General features: G+C 40.9%; 1 protein-coding gene across 1 annotated transcript; it reads left to right on the top strand.

The window, feature by feature from the left end:
• The first annotated feature begins 1,317 nt into the window (after positions 1–1,317).
• Positions 1,318–13,867, top strand: cs (citrate synthase). The gene is made up of 11 exons (XM_086159809.1): positions 1,318–1,476; positions 5,350–5,400; positions 5,682–5,789; positions 6,244–6,309; positions 7,761–7,892; positions 8,665–8,853; positions 8,992–9,191; positions 9,408–9,537; positions 10,259–10,360; positions 11,124–11,333; positions 11,793–13,867. Exons 1-11 carry the CDS (start codon positions 1,426–1,428, stop codon positions 11,961–11,963), a joined length of 1,410 nt encoding a protein of 469 aa, XP_086015935.1. The 5' UTR covers positions 1,318–1,425; the 3' UTR covers positions 11,964–13,867.
• The last annotated feature ends 3,596 nt before the right edge of the window (positions 13,868–17,463 follow it).

The following is a 17,463-nucleotide window of genomic DNA, read 5'->3' as shown; positions in this document are numbered from 1 at the left end:
TCATTTTTACTCAATTCTTGTACTGTATATTGAAGACTTTAAATGTTTCTTTTGTCCAAGTTCTCAGCCATCACAGCAACCATTCGCCACACCGTACAGAGGAATGCATTTGCATGCATTTGTTTAGAAAAGAATGCCCTTGATTCTCAACAGCAAGAAAAAAAATTCTTTGTATTGTACTGTATTTGGATTTTTTCTTTAACCTTCATAAATCATGATGGCTGTGTTTCAAATGAACAATTTGACGGGGAAATAAAAAAATGTATTGTGTTCCAACACTTAGAGAACACTGACTTTGATCCCTGTAAAAGTGCTTCAGCTTCATTTATGGGAAATATTATCGAAAGTTATTGCTTTGAATGACCTCAAAGATCAAGGTATCTCATAAAAGGTTTTGGAAAGTGGGTCTGGATGAATTTATGGCACATTGTGTTTGCCAACACTGACACTAAGTATACTGCTACTGAATGCTACCCAATTAGAGTTCAGAGACAACTGAGGGGGAAACGAAACAGGTTTCAGAATTTACAAATGTAAATAAATTTTAAAAAATCCAGGAAAACTGAGGAACAAAACATTTGCTATTAACCACTTGTTCATCAATTTGTCTTTTTAAAATGAACATAATATAGTCTACGTTTTTTTTTTTTAAGAAAGCAATGATGGATGTCATTTTAAGTAAGTGAATGTGATGATTGCATATTATGATGTCCTGCAAAAAAACACATCAGAAGCCCCCTTTTATTACGATAGTATTTATTTAACTGTTTATAGTATTTGTACCCCAATAACTGCTTGTGAATGTGAATCCAACGGATCTATACACAGAAAAAATAAACTCACCGAGCAACTATTCTTTAAAAGAGAGTTTACTTTTTAAGCCAACCAGCTGTTAGATTCAGAGCATGGCATTGTTCATTTTAACTACTAAATGTGCAAATTAGAAGACTATAAAGAATATTGTAATTGATCTGAATGGGGGGACTCATGAAACAGCAAACCCCTCGTAAGCGATGATGGCTGGGAAAATAAGTGGTTTATTTTCTGTTCATGTCACTTCATACATGTAAGGGGTCAAATGTTGTTTTTATGCTGCGGACCAGCCAAAATAACAGACCTCTTGAACCAATTGATCATAGGCTGCTCTTCAGCAGAAGCCGCTGTTCAGACAGCTGTCGTCATCGTCTGAAGGCGGGTCTTCATCCAATTAACATGCGCCAAATATCACCCCGGCCAATCAGATGTGTCAACGTCATTGAAGCGATCCTGTCCGCTGACCAATCAATAAGGCGGCTTCTTGCGGGCCCGAATCCCTCTTCAACCTTCTGCTTTGGTAGGGGCACCTTCAAGCAGCTCCGCGGTCCATTGGCAGCGGCTCCTCTGATTGTACAGCTCAAGTGGAAATAACATCTCGACTCAGACACAATGTCCTTCCTGAGCGTCAGCAGGCTAGCGCCCAAACTTCTCAATTCAAAGGTAAGACGACTGGGCGCCTACTCGGTAATACTTTTACTAAATAAAGGCTGCGGAGTGGACTCTAAAGCTAACGGTAGGATAGCCGGCTAACGTCGTACGGAAGCTAGCTGCCGTTAGCCGGGTTAGCACTGTCAACCACATTGTGAAATGTCGTTGAGTCAGACTTGCTAAGATTAGCTAACGTTTTCGAGGAGTTACAAAACGCAAAACGCGTCCTGATAGTTTTCTTTTACTTTGTTTTCCACTTCGGTTGACGCCGATGGCGTGGTAGCTACCGATTTTGGCCTATCATTACAGCCTGGACATGTTTCAACAACTATCATTGCCTAGTGACCTGACCGTGATAAGTTTGTCCGTCGAAAGTCTTTCACCATCCCGCTCCTTTGTCCGCACCGTGGACGTAATTCTCTTAACCAAATGTAGACATCATAGTTGCTATTAAAACGTCCATTTTCGATGTATATCCGACCCACCTCGTTGACCTTCAAATTAAGATTTCATTTATCAAGCGTCTCTACTTTTCCAGCTCTTCATCAAATGTGTCTCACCTTCGACCAAAGTGAGGTCTGTTTAACATCTAGGCAACTTTATCATGACTTAACTGATGGAAAAAAATCGGCTCCATAAGGAGCCCAAAATGTAATTCTGTAATGCTGTGTTCATAGATATGCAGATACATTTGCAATCATCAATAAAGACAATTACCTCAACATGTGGGCAGTATCCTTGAGTGACTCTAACCTGCAATCTTGCCCTACTGACCTCAACCCAGCTACTTCCACTTAAATGATCCTAGTATCATGTGATGTCACTTCTGATTGACTAGATAGACAGCTGTCTAGGCTATGAAAAACCACTGTTGCTCCTTAAACTCTGTACAAAATGGAGTGTATCGGTCTAGTTATTAATTTCCTAATTGGAAATATGTACAGCTAACCTGTGCCACACTAAACTTTTCTCTCTTATCAGCTGTAATCTTTGCCCAGAGGTTTTCATCCCTCTGCTGATGTTATTACATAACATTCACTGGCTATGAAATCAAGTTTCTCCTAAGATCTAACTAAATACCAATTTGATTCCCATATTCAGACATTTGGCATGTTTTCCTCCTAGAAAGATGACCAATTTCTCTGTGGTCACGCAGGTGGAATTCGGCATTTTACACAAATTAATCCAATAATTTTCAAATTAACTTAAAATAGTTTAATTACTGGTAGTTTTTCAGCATATTAACTTTTTTACAACGATTTATCAAGTCCTTTATATCCAGGTTTCCTTCATCAAGCTGTGGTGTGTGCACTCTTGGTTACCTGAGAGTGAACTCCACTGATATATCCGGTGTGTCTTTGACTCTAATGCCCTTCCACACACGTAGTTGTTTGCGTTTCCCTCAGGCCTGTGGAACCCTGGGAGTGGCTGAGTGAAAACGGTGCTCCATATTTAAGACCCTGAGCTGTTACATAATCTCTCAGCTGTGTGTGTGGTGCCGTAACATCCCACTTTTTGTTTCCGTATGACTCGTTAGTCCAATATCATCTCCCGACTAGTTGTGGTTCCATGGAAGGGAATTCCTTGGGGCTCGGAGCCAGATGTCAGCATGACTCCACCTTCATTCATCGAAAATTTTAGATAAGCTTGACAGTGAAATCCCATTGCAGTGACAAGCTGTGACAGGCATGACTTCTGTCTCCGGCTTCCAACAAGATTACTAGCAGGCAAGTGTATAACCTGGGCTGGCCTGATCAGAGCGAGAGCGAGCACACACTCTCACATAATTTTTTCTTGTTCCGTTCATTACAACAGTCGGTTATTGCAGACTCTCAGCAAATTGCTCCATATTTGAATTACTAGACTACAATATATCAGGAGTGCAAGCATACCAAAAATATGTTTGGTGTGTATGGATCCTAGTTAAGGACATTGCTGGTGCAGGAGAAACAAGAAGACAAGAAAAAAGAAAATAGAAAGTCAGAATATGACTCCAGAATATCTCCCTGATAATTAAAAAAAAAAGGGAGTACCACTGCAACCTGCTGAGGGGGGGATTCATATTCACAAATATTTATCCAAATCAGTTCTTCAAAACATTCTTATTGTACAACGATAAATTGTAGTCTACATTTTCACTATTTGTGATTTGTGCCATTTCAGTATTTTATTTTTTTGGATATCTGCAGTACTTACATTCATAACTAAAGATGCTTGGATCAGTAGCATTTTGTTTACCCGGAGCTATTGCAGTACATTCATTTGGAAATGGCACAGTCACAAGAAGCACCAGCAAATTTTCACAAGTGAGTAATACCTGCAAAGCCTGTTTTCCTCAGAAGGAGGCAGATCCCAGGGATTGCAAAGGGAGTGCTCACAGACAGGTGTGGTCCAGCTTTAAACTTTTTTTTTTTTTTTTTTTTTTTTACCAGATGTGTAGGTCATGGACAGAGGAGGGATAGTGAATATATTGGTAGACAGAGCTGCCAGGCAGGAGGTCTCGAGGAAGACCAGAGAAGATTTATGGACGTAATGAGAGAGGATATGAAGGTAGTTGGTGTGAGAGAGGAGGACACAGAGAAGAGGGTTAGACGAAGAAGGTCGATTCGCTGTGGTGACCCCTGAGGGGAAAAGCCCAATGTAGAAGAAGTACGTGAAGGACAATTATGCTAGGAAATGCAGTCCAGTGAACTATAGGACAGGGGTCAGGAAGCTTTTTAACTGGGAGAGCCATATAGTATTTTTAACGTATAATAAATTAAGTATGTCTTACTTTTATCGCGGCTTCTGGTGCTGCATGGTTTTGTTCGAAGTACCGCTTTATAGTTTCATCAATGCAGTTTTATCATTGCATATTAGACATACTGCAGATCCTACTCTTTCCACAAATGCAAATTCCTCTGTCCACGCAGCCTGGAATGAATGGTCATCATCGTCTTCTTTTTTCTTTTCGATATCTTTTTCTGGTACAAGGGTTGAAGCGGATAAAGTAGTTGGCTATATGATAAAATTGATTTCTTCACCTTTACAATGACACGGACATGCTTGGAAGCCATTGGTTCCCGTCCCGACCAACAGGTGACCCATGAAATTTATCTTCAAAACAAATTCTGTTTACTTTAAAATGACACAGTATTATGAAGAAATATTGCAAGTATTTTAAAATCAGTTCCAAACTGATTCTTTTTTTTTTCCTCTCAACTCAAAATTGTCTGGCAGCCATATGCCGTCACCGCAAGTGCCATATATGGCTTGCAAGGCCATAGGTTCCTGACCGCTTCCATAGGGTATAGTGATGTTTATCATGAAGTACATTGTAGGCCAAATGCCGCTGAGCAGATGGACATCTTGAACCCGCAGTTCAGCATCACACTCAATGTGATGGTGAATGAGACAAAGGGGCGAAATTCAGTTTTGTCAATTTAGTGCATCTATCACAACAATTTGTGGTTTTAACGGGAGTTTTGATATCTATCTGGGTCCCCGATTAATTGTTTGCATTTACCACAGAATAATAGCATTTAGTTGGAGCACAAATGCAGATTGTAAAATGGCTACAAAAATTTGCTTTCAAATCAATGTCAATTCATTTCAAGTGTAGGGCTATTAAAACACTTTTGCTGCACTCTTAATTTGAAAGTCATTTCACCTGCCAGGACATAATGAATTTGCGTTTTACTGTTAAACAAACATAACGTTACATTTGCGTAAAACTGTTTGTTTTGTTTTCTCCCAATGTTAGGCACAATTTTAACTTTGAGTCTGTAGCAGGTTTGTCTCAAATAATATATAGGATGCTATTCTTTCTCTGAAATGGGTTCAGATATTTTTTGGGCTATGTGCTGAAATACTTATATACCCACATTTTATTTCTTGGTGTTACAGAATGCCTCCTATTTCCTTGTGGCTGCCAGAAATGCTAGCGCCTCTACAACAGTAAGTTGATTCAATTATCTTCTAGGCAGTCTGCTTTGTTAAACATTTCTTTTACCAAGGTTGTGTGTTTCTAAGTGTAGGTGTGTAGTATGAACAGTTTAACAGTATAAGGCCTATAGAGAATACTCTACCTGTTGCGCTTTATTTCCAGCACTATTTATAGACATTGGTAACCTTCAGAGCCAAAAATCAATATTCTTTTTAGATATTGACACGAGGTCTGTTTTAATTTATCAAGGTTTGTTCAAGGCCACCATTGATAAAATTTGGTGTATTTGTAGAATCTGAAGGATGTCCTTGCAGACCTTATTCCGAAAGAACAGAGCAGGATCAAGAACTTCAAACAGCAGTATGGCAAAACCAACATTGGGCAGATCACTGTTGATATGGTGAGTCACCTCAGCACAATTTATGTACCTCACATTGTCACATTCTGTGTCAACGGTTACGGATCAAACTGGGTCTGCTGGTCTACTCTATAATATTAATCCAGGTTCTGCTGTATTGTGTTAAGAAGCAGCATAAAGGTAACCTACTGAGTTGGAGATTAGACCTGATGTGGCATTTCAGTCCCGCCTAATCTGTCTAGACCTGCTCAGTCTTAGTTCCTGTAAGGTATCACAGAACGGTCATCCATCAGTCACAAAACCTGCTATGATGTCTGACACCCCAGTTTTTTCCCACGAGACATTCAAGTCTTCAACATACATATCCATCCTCTGTAATCACAAAAAGCCACCTTTTTAATCTAAAAAGACCCATACATTATTCCTAATGCAAATGATAATACACATTGTATGTAATGTCCCTGCCTGATGGTGCAATGCCTGTCTTCCTCCACAGGTCTATGGAGGTATGAGGGGCATGAAGGGTCTGGTTTATGAGACCTCTGTGTTGGATCCTGAGGAGGTCAGTGTTGATCACAATTTGGCTTGCTAAGTGACACCTGAAGAGTGAGCGGTTATTTTAGTCATCAATTTAAAATGCAAAACTTGGAATGAGCCGTGCGTGTGTGTGTGCGTGTGTGCGTGCGTGGATGGGTGGGTGGGTGTGTGAGATATTTAGAGAAAAAGTGAACAATTATCAAATATCCTCTACCCCCAGGTGATGTCTTAACAATGGGCCATGTGTCTTACCCACCAAAGTTAAAGATAAAAATGTAGTATCACATGACATTGACCAAGTAAAGCACCACATTGTCAAAATCGAAAGCTGAAAAAAATACTGAAATATCCATCAATTATTGAAACAGTTGTCTGATTGACGCTGGTTCCTCAGTGACTGAGTTAAATATGTATATAATAGTGTAATTTGTCCATAAACTTATATGCTATATGTACACCTCTGAGAGAGAGGGAGAGCAAGGAAAAGAGAGGGAGGGAGAGAGAGAGTGAGAGAGAGATTTGCTGGTTCACGAAAGTAGCTTTCACAAAGCAGGATGATTGTTGGCAATATTCAGCACGTTTTTGCTGAAAAAAAGCCCTATTAGGCTGATCAGCATAATAGGGGTGTAATGTCTTTAAGTGATCCCTTAATTTATTTGGCTTTATGCTGTCCGCTGCCAACATTTATAGACAAAGTAAACACACTGGTCTTTCTTTGTCTCCCGCTGTAGTCCAAGTGAAGCTAAGAGTCATATTTCCTTGTATTAGCTATCAGGTTACTTTTGTCTCATTATCCCCATTTCTCACAATCTTTCTTATTCTTGTTAAATATTTCTTCTCTTGAGTTTGTTCACTGCACTTATCTCCTGCTCTGTGCTGTGTGTCCGCGTGCTCGGTGCAAAAAAACCTACACCATAGAGCACCATAATCATGTTCTCCGGCGTCACACGTGCGCCCCCCCCGGCACCACGCCCCACTAATTTGAGAAGCAATGAATTAAGGATACATTATACAAAGTTACAGGCATGTTTTAAATGCTGTACACTGTTTAAATATTTAAATTGAAACCCAAAAATTATTTCAAGGCAACCTACCAGCAGCTGATTTGTAACTTGGCTTTTGATAACCCAATCTTTACAAAATAAGCTTAGATTGCAATAGTTTTTTGTTCATTTTCCCTTATTTTAAATTGCAGATATTATATGAATATGTGTGGCTATATTGAATGCTGGATATTTAAAAAAAAAAAGGCATCAATATCTTGATCGCAATGATGTCACCTGGTTTCTGAGAGAAATTCTGAACTAAAGCCAGAGCACCGTGCAGCTGACCAAATATTTGCTAAAATATACTAAACTCTCTGTTGAATGACTGAAATGGCTCATCAGTTTGTGATTGGAATCCCTCCATGGTTCTTGTTATATTGACCTATATTCATCACTTTCGTAATTCCCTCTTGTCACTGTGGTTACGCAGGGTATCCGTTTCCGTGGCTACAGCATTCCAGAGTGTCAGAAGCTGCTGCCCAAAGCTCCAGGAGGTGATGAGCCGTTGCCCGAAGGTCTGTTCTGGCTGCTGGTCACAGGGCAGGTGCCCACTGAGGAGCAGGTGAGGACCAGTGGAGGACCGCAGGCCGTTGTGCACTATATTTGCTAGGAGAAACATCTGTGTGGCTGTTGCTAACCATCTGTCAGTGCTTCTCAGATTCTGGCAGAAACACCCAGATCTATTTCTGCACCTTGGGTGTTTGGATAAGTTAGCAGCCTTGTCATGTACTCGTGACAGTTCATACATATCAGTGCATGTTGAACTTATCACTACTTTTGTTGTCAGGGCATGATGCACCAGATTTACCTTGTAGTTGTTGTTATTATTATTTTTATGTTGCACACTGTACCGTTTCGCTTTCATAATAAAGGGTAGAAACTGCTGAGCATCAATCAGATCAAGTCAGTTGAGATGATGATAATTAGCAAAGCAGACAAAAGATGTTAGTGTAAAGTCAGAAATGAGACCCAAATGAATATGAGAATTCAAATGAAGCCAAAAGTGATACGAGCATCAGAATCAAAGATTACAAGCTCCAGTATGTATGAAACTGAATTTAATTGAACATAACCAAATTAAAGCTGTTCCCTCTGATTCAAATGGGCATCCGAAGATTGACAGGGGTTTGGCCTCATTATTAAGCCATCCCTTTTTGCTTCGAACAGCTTGGCCTTCTTTGCTCTTTATCTTAAGATATTTTCACCGATCTGCTGCTCATGTGAAATGCCCACCGTGGCGCTGTGGCTGCAAATTTGAGAAAATTGATTACTTTGTGTTTTGTCCTTATAACCCAATGTATCAGTAATGTATCTTGTGTGCTCCTACTCCTCAGGTAAACTGGGTATCTAAAGAGTGGGCCAAGAGAGCAGCGCTGCCCTCTCATGTCGTCACCATGTTGGACAATTTCCCCACAAACCTACACCCCATGTCTCAGTTCAGTGCTGCCATCACTGCTTTGAACAGTGAGAGCAGCTTCGCGCGGGCTTATTCTGAGGGCGTGCACAAGACCAAGTACTGGGAGGTGAATCCGCACACACACACGTGCACATCAACCCATTGCTTTGAATGGGGGGGACTTGCTGACTTGCATACACTGGTGCTTCACAATAAAACCTGTATCGTTGGTGATTAAATATGGTTGTCCTGCTTTTACCTTTAGTTTGTCTATGAAGACTCCATGGACTTGATTGCAAAGCTGCCTTGCATTGCTGCTAAGATCTACCGTAACCTCTATCGTGAAGGCAGCAGTATCGGAGCCATCGACTCCAACCTGGATTGGTCTCACAACTTCACCAACATGCTGGGCTACAGCGATGCTCAGTTCACTGAGCTCATGAGACTCTACCTCACCATCCACAGGTACAACCCTGAGGCAGAAGCTTTCAAATAGTCTGAAATCTCAAAGAATCAGACAAGTCAGATGAATTGGTTCAAGATCAGGGATTTTCTTGCTGAATTGAATCATGGCTTTCAAGACTTTTGATATTAGGAATGGACTAGTACTCTACTACTTCATTCACAGACTGTTGAAGAAGCGTTTTCTTAAGCTGCCTGTTTTTCTTTGGCATCTCACAGTGACCATGAGGGAGGCAATGTTAGTGCCCACACCAGCCACTTGGTGGGCAGCGCCCTGTCCGACCCCTACCTGTCCTTCAGCGCTGCCATGAATGGTCTAGCTGGTCCTCTTCATGGCCTGGCAAATCAGGTTTGTGCATGATGTACAGCATCAATCCACACTACCGGTTTAGTGGAAAAAAAAAAAAGAAAGAAAATACTCAACCCACTGAATTCATATCAGTGCTCAAAACAGTTCTTTGTTTGCAAAATACAACCCAAATTGTTATCATTGAAATCTGCAGAGCACTTCAGTTTCCCCACTAAATACAGCAGGGCTGTCATTAATGGTTTTAGAGACACCTGTGCTTTTCTCGAAGTTGTCCTGTTTGCTCACCTGTGGGACCAAATCATTGTCAGACATTTTTAACCCTTAGGTGTCACTTCAGGCGCAACTTACACAGTGGCCAAGTCAACACTACAGGGAAGCAGTTAGGGCAAAGCTGTTTCAAAGCAGGCAGTAACACCACAAATCTGAGACCGCTCTATTTGCTGGTTTTCCACAATGAAGAGGCTCCTCTCGTCCCCTGTGGTTTGACGGATTACTTTAGGGAAACATCAGGACGTCTCTGAATATGAAGATGCTATAAAAAAAAAAAAAAAAAACAGACTCAGCCATGGGACTCATGGTAGTATTACCACTGACCTCAGGAGGTGCTCCCTACGTGTTCAGTTCCTATACAATTTGCTGCGGGATCAATTAAGTATTTCTGATTCTGATGCATTGGGCTCATACTGTGCTTTCATGATTATTGGATTTTGTCTTTTCATTCAGTCATTCCTCATCTCGTGTTTCCTTCCTGGTCCCACAGGAGGTGCTGGTTTGGTTGACTGCCCTGCAGAAGGAGCTGGGAGGAGAGGTGTCTGATGAGAGAATGAGGGATTATATCTGGAACACACTCAAGTCCGGCAGGGTAAAGACACACCACAGCAACCAGACTTACCCGTTGGACCGAGCTTAACTCCACCGAGGTTACATTGATCGCATCAGCCAACAAGCCACCTTTTTTTTTTTTCCCTCTCGTTTGTTTCGTTTTTTTTTTTTTACAAAGATTATCGTAGGTTATATAAAAAGCTTTTATATTCCCAAGGCTGAAGGACAGCCAGGGTAAGCAGTCATCAAAACCAATCACGTAACTTGATTTATTTTTTTTCCTTCACTATAAAATCCCTCCAAAAACCTTTGGCCAAGATCATGAATCACGGGCATCTTTCTTGTTATTTCTTTTGCAATTTGCAGTCAACATTAAAGTTTTTTTAATTTAAAGAACAAATAAGATGAAAACCAATCAAATAGAAGTTCTTATTGCAAGTGAGTGAAGTGCATTTTGGTTAAAGGTGAGCGAATGAGTGCAATGCTGCTCACTTAAATCCATCACGTCCATCATCCTCGCTCTCTGCTCGGTTCAACAGCAGGCAAAATGTTCAGATTGTCAAAGAAGTTTTGGATTGTGATTGATGAATTATATATGTATATATGCATGTATTACAAATCTGTCTTACTTGCAATCCTGCTTCTCTGATTGTAGCGTAGTTTATTTTTAAGATAATCTTTTATTGGTCCCCCAATGAGGAAAATACTGTGTCCTCTCATGTGAATGTTTTTATTTCTTACTTTGACTGAACAATAAGGATCCAGGAGTGCTTATATCAGGTCCGATCTTCATTTGGCTGCAGGTGGTTCCCGGCTACGGCCACGCCGTTCTGAGGAAGACCGACCCCCGTTACACCTGTCAGCGGGAGTTCGCCCTGAAGCACCTGCCCAACGACCCAATGTTTAAGTTAGTGGCCCAGCTTTACAAGATCGTGCCCAACGTGCTCCTGGAGCAGGGCAAGGCCAAGAACCCCTGGCCAAATGTGGACGCCCACAGCGGTGTGCTGCTGCAGGTAAGACAGATGAGGCTGTTTTCCATCACTCTGAACAGGAAAGGGAACAATATTTGTGAGACTTTTAAAAAAGAATCTGTATCCTGATATCTGCTTAGGTAAGAAGTATTGCCAAAATATCTGCGGGGAATCAGGAGGCATTCCATTTGATTTAAAAGCATGTTGAAGTAATATGCAAACCTTCAGGCGGTTTCTTGTTGGTCCCTATTGCTGGGCAAGCACACTTACCAGCGTTAAGGCTTTCTTTTACCACTTGCATGCATGTGAAACCCACTGTTTTCAATAATTCATTGAGTTTACTGGTAAAAAAAAAAAAGATAATTCATTGAGTGTACTGGTAAAAAAAAGATCTGATCAAACTTTCTGATATGAAGAAAAAAAAATTGGCAATAGAATATTTGATATGTGTCCGTATCTCTCCCATCCTGATATTGGTGTCTGTCTGTTCCCCGGTCACAGTATTATGGTATGACTGAGATGAATTACTACACGGTGCTGTTCGGCGTGTCCCGGGCCCTCGGCGTGCTGGCTCAGCTGGTGTGGAGTCGAGCCCTCGGCTTCCCCCTGGAGCGCCCCAAGTCCATGAGCACAGAGGGACTCATGTCACTGGTGGCCGCAAAGTCAGGCTGAAGAGCGATCAGAGCAGAGGTGGGGGCTATTGTGAAGGGTGGGAGGTGGTGGAACAGATCAGAAGGCAGACATAAGTTGACCCCCTGTCATTCCCAACCCCAGGAATTCAACGGGATTCTAAGAGACAGTACACTTTTAATGTCATTTCACGAAAAGAAGGGCCTTTTCAATCGTCCCAGTAGCATTTAAAGTGTGTCTAGTCGATCGCTTCACCTCCATGTGGATGGTGGAAAAGCTTAATTCAAAAACACACATGCATAATAACCCATAGTTGGCTATGTAAACAATGTAACATGTCTGTTAGCTTCTCTTAAAATTATCCCTGGAGGCACTTGTGCACGGCCCGCAAGTCCAGTTCTGGACTTGGGGTCTGAACTACCAAAAGGCAATGGCATTAAAAGGGAATTGTGGGAGTTAACACTTCCCTCGTATTTGTTTTCAAGATCCTTAAAATACCTGACACGACCTTTTGGCCTGGTTTTGGCCGACATGATCATTTAGTTTCATCGCATATTAAAACAAACAAAAAAAATCTACATAACTGCCCCAGTTAAGACTTTTTTTCTATGCAATTTCCTCAGATTTCACCCTCCTCCCCCGGCCTATCCACACGTTTCACTCCCGTTTGTGAACACTCCAGTTTGAATAGATAGGTCCTCGCCAGCTAAATTCAGCCAGCTGTTCTAAGACATTCATGAAAAGCCTGAAAATCACTTAAAAGATACTGCCCCTTTCAATCTCTCCCCACGTCTGTCCTCATTTTTTGTTTTAATCATAACCTGTATGACCTCTATGATCAAAATAATCCTCGTCTATGTAGAAATGAACCTAGCTTTACTCCATGTCGATAATGCGCGTTCCTGTTTTTCACCACGGGCCTCGTGCCCGGAGGTTCTTCTGAATAGTAGAAAGTCGGGAATACTGTACAGTAAGAGGATGACTTTGAGTGAAGGGTGTTGTAATCGGCAGCCTGCGGCCAATCCTTAAGAGCAAGCTTGAATGAGACTCGGAGAGTAAGGGATTTATTTTTTATTTTTTGTCTGGTCTTAAAATCTGAGTGTGTGTGATTTGTTAATTTATCCCCACATCTGCAGCGCTTCATATATTGATTACTCCAAAATAGGCACTTGCTCGATTTGGTTTCTAAGCAATAGACCCCCTAACCCCCCAGAAAAAAGGTTGATCGTGTCCCTTTTTACAGAGGTTGTCGGTGGTAAATATGTATAAAAACTCATCTTTGGGTTCTCATTTTGTGGTTTTATTTATACTTTGTGTACATAGGTATATATATGTATAGCTTGAATGTATAAGCTCTGTGCGACCATTTGCTTGTAATAACCACAATGATTACCAACAGTGTATTAGCGTTCAGTCTCACAAATCACAGAAGACGAGGGGTAAAAAAAAAAAAAAGACCGCAGCTATCTTGTACATACAAACAGTTCCCAGGCCTGCGTCTGTGCCGTTTTTCCAGGTGTTCCACTTAAATTATTCAAGCTTGCTCTTAAAGTCTACAGCAGCTTTTTACCAGCTGCCACCGGGTTTGTCAACACTCCATTTTTTTTTTTTTTGTTTTTGTCCGAACACTACTCTTGCTGTATCAGTCGAGCCGTTTGCTCGGATATTTTGCATTGCTTCTCTGCCGCAATCTCTCCTGGCTCTGTCAGGCATGTTTGGTCGCCGCCGTGTTCTTTCCCGCGGCTGACAGTTCCACGCGTGTGGTTATTTTGATCGTAGAGGAAGACAAAAGGTGTGTGAGATGTAATTGCGGATGGCTTGGTCAGAGAAACACTGGGATGGGGCTGGACGGGTCAAACGGGCAGAGTGAACTTCCAAGAGCAAATACTGGGAAACTTAATCCAAAAAAAAAAAAAAAAAAGAAACAATAAAGTTTTTATTAACAACTGTTTGTCTCCTTTTTCTCACAATTTAACTGGAGGGCCTTTGCAAAATGAACTGTTAATTGGGAGTAAATGGATATAAAACTAACTTGGTGCCTTAAAACATGTATTTTTGATACAATGTAATGAATGGATGCCGTACGCGTTAACCGATAATACCCATCAGTCTCCCTCCAGTTATTTACATATCTTGAAAGTTTCATAATACCACCTTCTTGCTCAGTCATGTGTATTTACTTTGTATATCTGTGATCAGCTGAAACCAGGGTTTGAAAATATACATAGTCGAATTTTATCTATTTTTAAATTAGACATCGTTCCATAAAAAAAATCATGCTATCGCTGCTCAAAACATGACTGTTAAAAATAATCTGTGCTGAAAAATAGCAGAAAAGGACCACTGAACCCACCCAGAGAGGGAGCAGTAACCACAATGCGCCCGTAATGTAAATATTGTCCTTTGACTTGCATTCAGGAAGTGGAATCAAACTAATGAAAAATCTTTTGCTGTCTAGAGTTCTCAAAACAGACTGGCGATCCTCAAGAGTCTCAGGAACGTCCAGCCTTGACACATGTAACATTTGTAAACAAAAGCAGCCAGGCGGTGTCGCAGCGGCAGTTTGTCTTGGTTGAATTCCAGAGTCAATATCCTTAGCCGTCATGTGTTTCTGCCCCGGGTCTTCAGCTCTGTCTGGTCGTCAGACAAACAAGAAACTGAGGTTGGGATTAGTTTAGTACATTTTCAGCAATTTCCTCTGAGATTTTCACTTGATGAAAACTCATCTTTTGTCTAATTTGTTACAATGGTATAAAGTGGTAAATTAAAAAGTAATCAACTGGTGTTCCTTGCTATTTAACTGCTGTGAGTGAAGTATTTACTTTCAGTAAAATACTGTCTTAAACACACTCAGTTGCAGGTTAAAGCAGTAAGTAAAAAGTTCTTTAGCCATGAATGGGTACCAAAAGTACCCATTCAGCAGACTGCTTGCAAATGTGTATTTTAGAATAGTTAGCATTATACTGGTGCATCGCGATGCAATGAAATACAAAGTAGTATCCAATAGCTCAAAGATATTACTCCTGAGGACTTCAGTTCTTGTACTTTCCACTTCTGCTGTTAAACATTAGTATCTTGTGTTGTGAAGCAGCTTAATCCAGCACCAAGAGTCCAAAAATGTTTGGATCGGGTCAGAATCACCAGCTCCCTCTACGGGTGAGTCTGGTGTAATTCCAACCAACACAACTACTGTTGGCATCATTAAAACACCTGGCTGTCATCCACCTGTTGCCCTCTGTGTGCCTTCAAGGCACCAATCATTTTATCTTCTCACTCAAGATAGAACTAAAATCTGAAAATACGCTTGTTTTTTCCTAGGGGTGCAAATGACCTAACATTGCATATCTGGTGCGACGGATGTGTCGAGACCTGACTTTCAACTGAGGCGTAGAGTAGTTCAAGGAGAAGACGGCTCCAAATACCTGACGTTATTAATAACTGGCCCACATACCGTGGCCCCACTCCGGTTTCTAGCAGTCCGGCTGCCTCTGGGGGCGGAGGGGGCCAGTGTCCACCTTCAATCACCCTGCGGAAAATGAACTGGCACGTAAAAAAAGCAAATCCGCTTGTGTTTTTGTTGTTTTATTATTTAAATAACAGCTCTGAAATGCATCCACAGTATTTACAGATACATTTTTGCTAGAAAAAAAAAAAGTGACTGAACTGCACAATCATGGCAACATTTTCTAACGAAGCAACTCCATTAGTCTATGACTGTCATGTGTCTCCGTCATTATTAGAGCCTGACTGATCATGATTGTTCTTTTATTTTTGACACTTAGGTATTAATGGAAAAATAAAATTAAATATTTTACATTACATAATTAATTGACATGCAGGTCTATTATTCAACCAAACTTTCATTCAGATAGATGTTAAATTTGAGCTGATGTATAAACCGCATCGACTGCGTGGTTTCACCTGATAACACAATCTCTTCTATCAGCCGGTTGTGTCAGACGACCCTCTACGAAAGGATTACTAAATGGTCTTTTTAATAATGATAGCATGAAGTTTCCATAGAAGAGTCAGAACGTAAACAACCCTGTTAATAACTGAAAAACAAGCTGAGCAATCAGCAGAGCAGTCAGGCTCTAATTATTAGCTCAAGGGTCTGATATATGGAAATACAACGTTACATTAAAAGGTGCTTGTATAGGACTATATAAAATATTCACCCTGCAGTTGGTGGGTTCTGTGACTCCCCCCCCCCCCCCCAATGTATTTACAGTACTAGCACCACCACCATCAGTGATTAAACAGAAAATCTGTACATCTGTCACAAAAAATGAAATTAAAATAAAAAAATAAAAATAACCGCATGCTCGGAGGTGATGTAACGTTAAGAAAACATTTCCTTACTGGATCGCCCGATTGCGCCATGAAATAGACAGGACCAAAGTTACTGCCACAAATGAAACACTCATAGGTGTTTAGGACCTGTATGATTATTGGGATGCAATAGCATAACTGGCTTAAGTAGCTTGAATACACACTCCTCGTGTATTGATCATTGGCCGTCCCTTTACTGTCAACCCAACGACACCTATGTCGAACCCACCAATAGTTTACTTCTATTTGTCTTTGGTAGTGTGAAGGAACTGGTCAACTCTGAAAATTTGTCCAATACAATCACTTTACGAGCCCTTTTTTCCCCTCCCCCACGGGTTAAAATGACAGGCAACTTTAAAATCAGCAACACAGAAGCGCTAGAAGATGACAAGTTATTTATCTCCACTGGCTAAATCCATGCATTATAAAGAGACTCTAAAACGTCCCCAAAATTAAAACGGTACAAAAGCTATGAAAGATCATGCTGAAAGCTTTATTTTGTAGCCCGACAGTATATTTTGGGATTAGAAAAAATGTGGATGAGTCACATCCAACTGGGGGGTGTTTCAGGAATGACCACTCAATAGAGGAATAAAAGATGGTTGCTCTCGACAACGTCTACAACAAACCACTTGTGGTTCCTGAGACTCAAGTAATGTCTTACCAAAAAGAGATCAGCTGATTTGCCAAAGATTAAAAAAAAAAAAACAACCTTGTTTTGAGGCATTTTCAGGCAGTTAAAATGAGCTGATAGAGTGAAAGGAATTGAATTCACATTTTACCTACCACCTATGCTGAAAATAGTCGGCGTTAGTTGTTTATGTGGTGAATAAAAAAAAAAAAAGGCAGCTGTTGACTATTCCGATTGACTTGAACGCAGTCAGGAGGTGTTGGTTGTCATCCTTTTTCCAAAACACCTGTATTGTTTTCGAACCGCAGTCCTGTGACGCACTGGAATACTTCTGGCGGTTCTTTTTGCAGCTGTTCACTCACAGCGCATCACCTATCGCTAATGTAATAATGGTGGGTTTGACAGTATGAGGCCTTGGATATAGCGCATCAATTCCTCAAATGGGCCGATGCATCAGAGATGTCTGAATCTGAAGGAGTGCCTCACAGTATCCAATCAGAATGAGTGTTACCATGACTAGTGTCTGACTCAGAATCCCATTTTATGTGGAATAAGAGCAAAGAATGAATCTGATAGCTG

Source organism: Fistularia commersonii, chromosome 14 (genome assembly GCF_037954325.1).
Source record: "Fistularia commersonii isolate RoL2024-O1a breed Wild chromosome 14, RoL_Fcom_v1.0, whole genome shotgun sequence".
Taxonomy (NCBI): Eukaryota; Metazoa; Chordata; class Actinopteri; order Syngnathiformes; family Fistulariidae; genus Fistularia; species Fistularia commersonii.
The sequence above is the reverse complement of the archived record's forward strand: the minus strand, read 5'-3'. Positions and strand labels throughout refer to the sequence as shown.

Excerpts from the sequence above, each read along its gene's own strand:
- cs (XM_086159809.1), top strand. The coding sequence starts at position 1,426 with ATGTCCTTCCTGAGCGTCAGCAGGCTAGCGCCCAAACTTCTCAATTCA. Across the intron at positions 6,310-7,760 it reads CTGTGTTGGATCCTGAGGAG|GGTATCCGTTTCCGTGGCTA; the intron begins GTCAGTGTTGAT and ends GTGGTTACGCAG. Across the intron at positions 10,361-11,123 it reads ACACACTCAAGTCCGGCAGG|GTGGTTCCCGGCTACGGCCA; the intron begins GTAAAGACACAC and ends ATTTGGCTGCAG.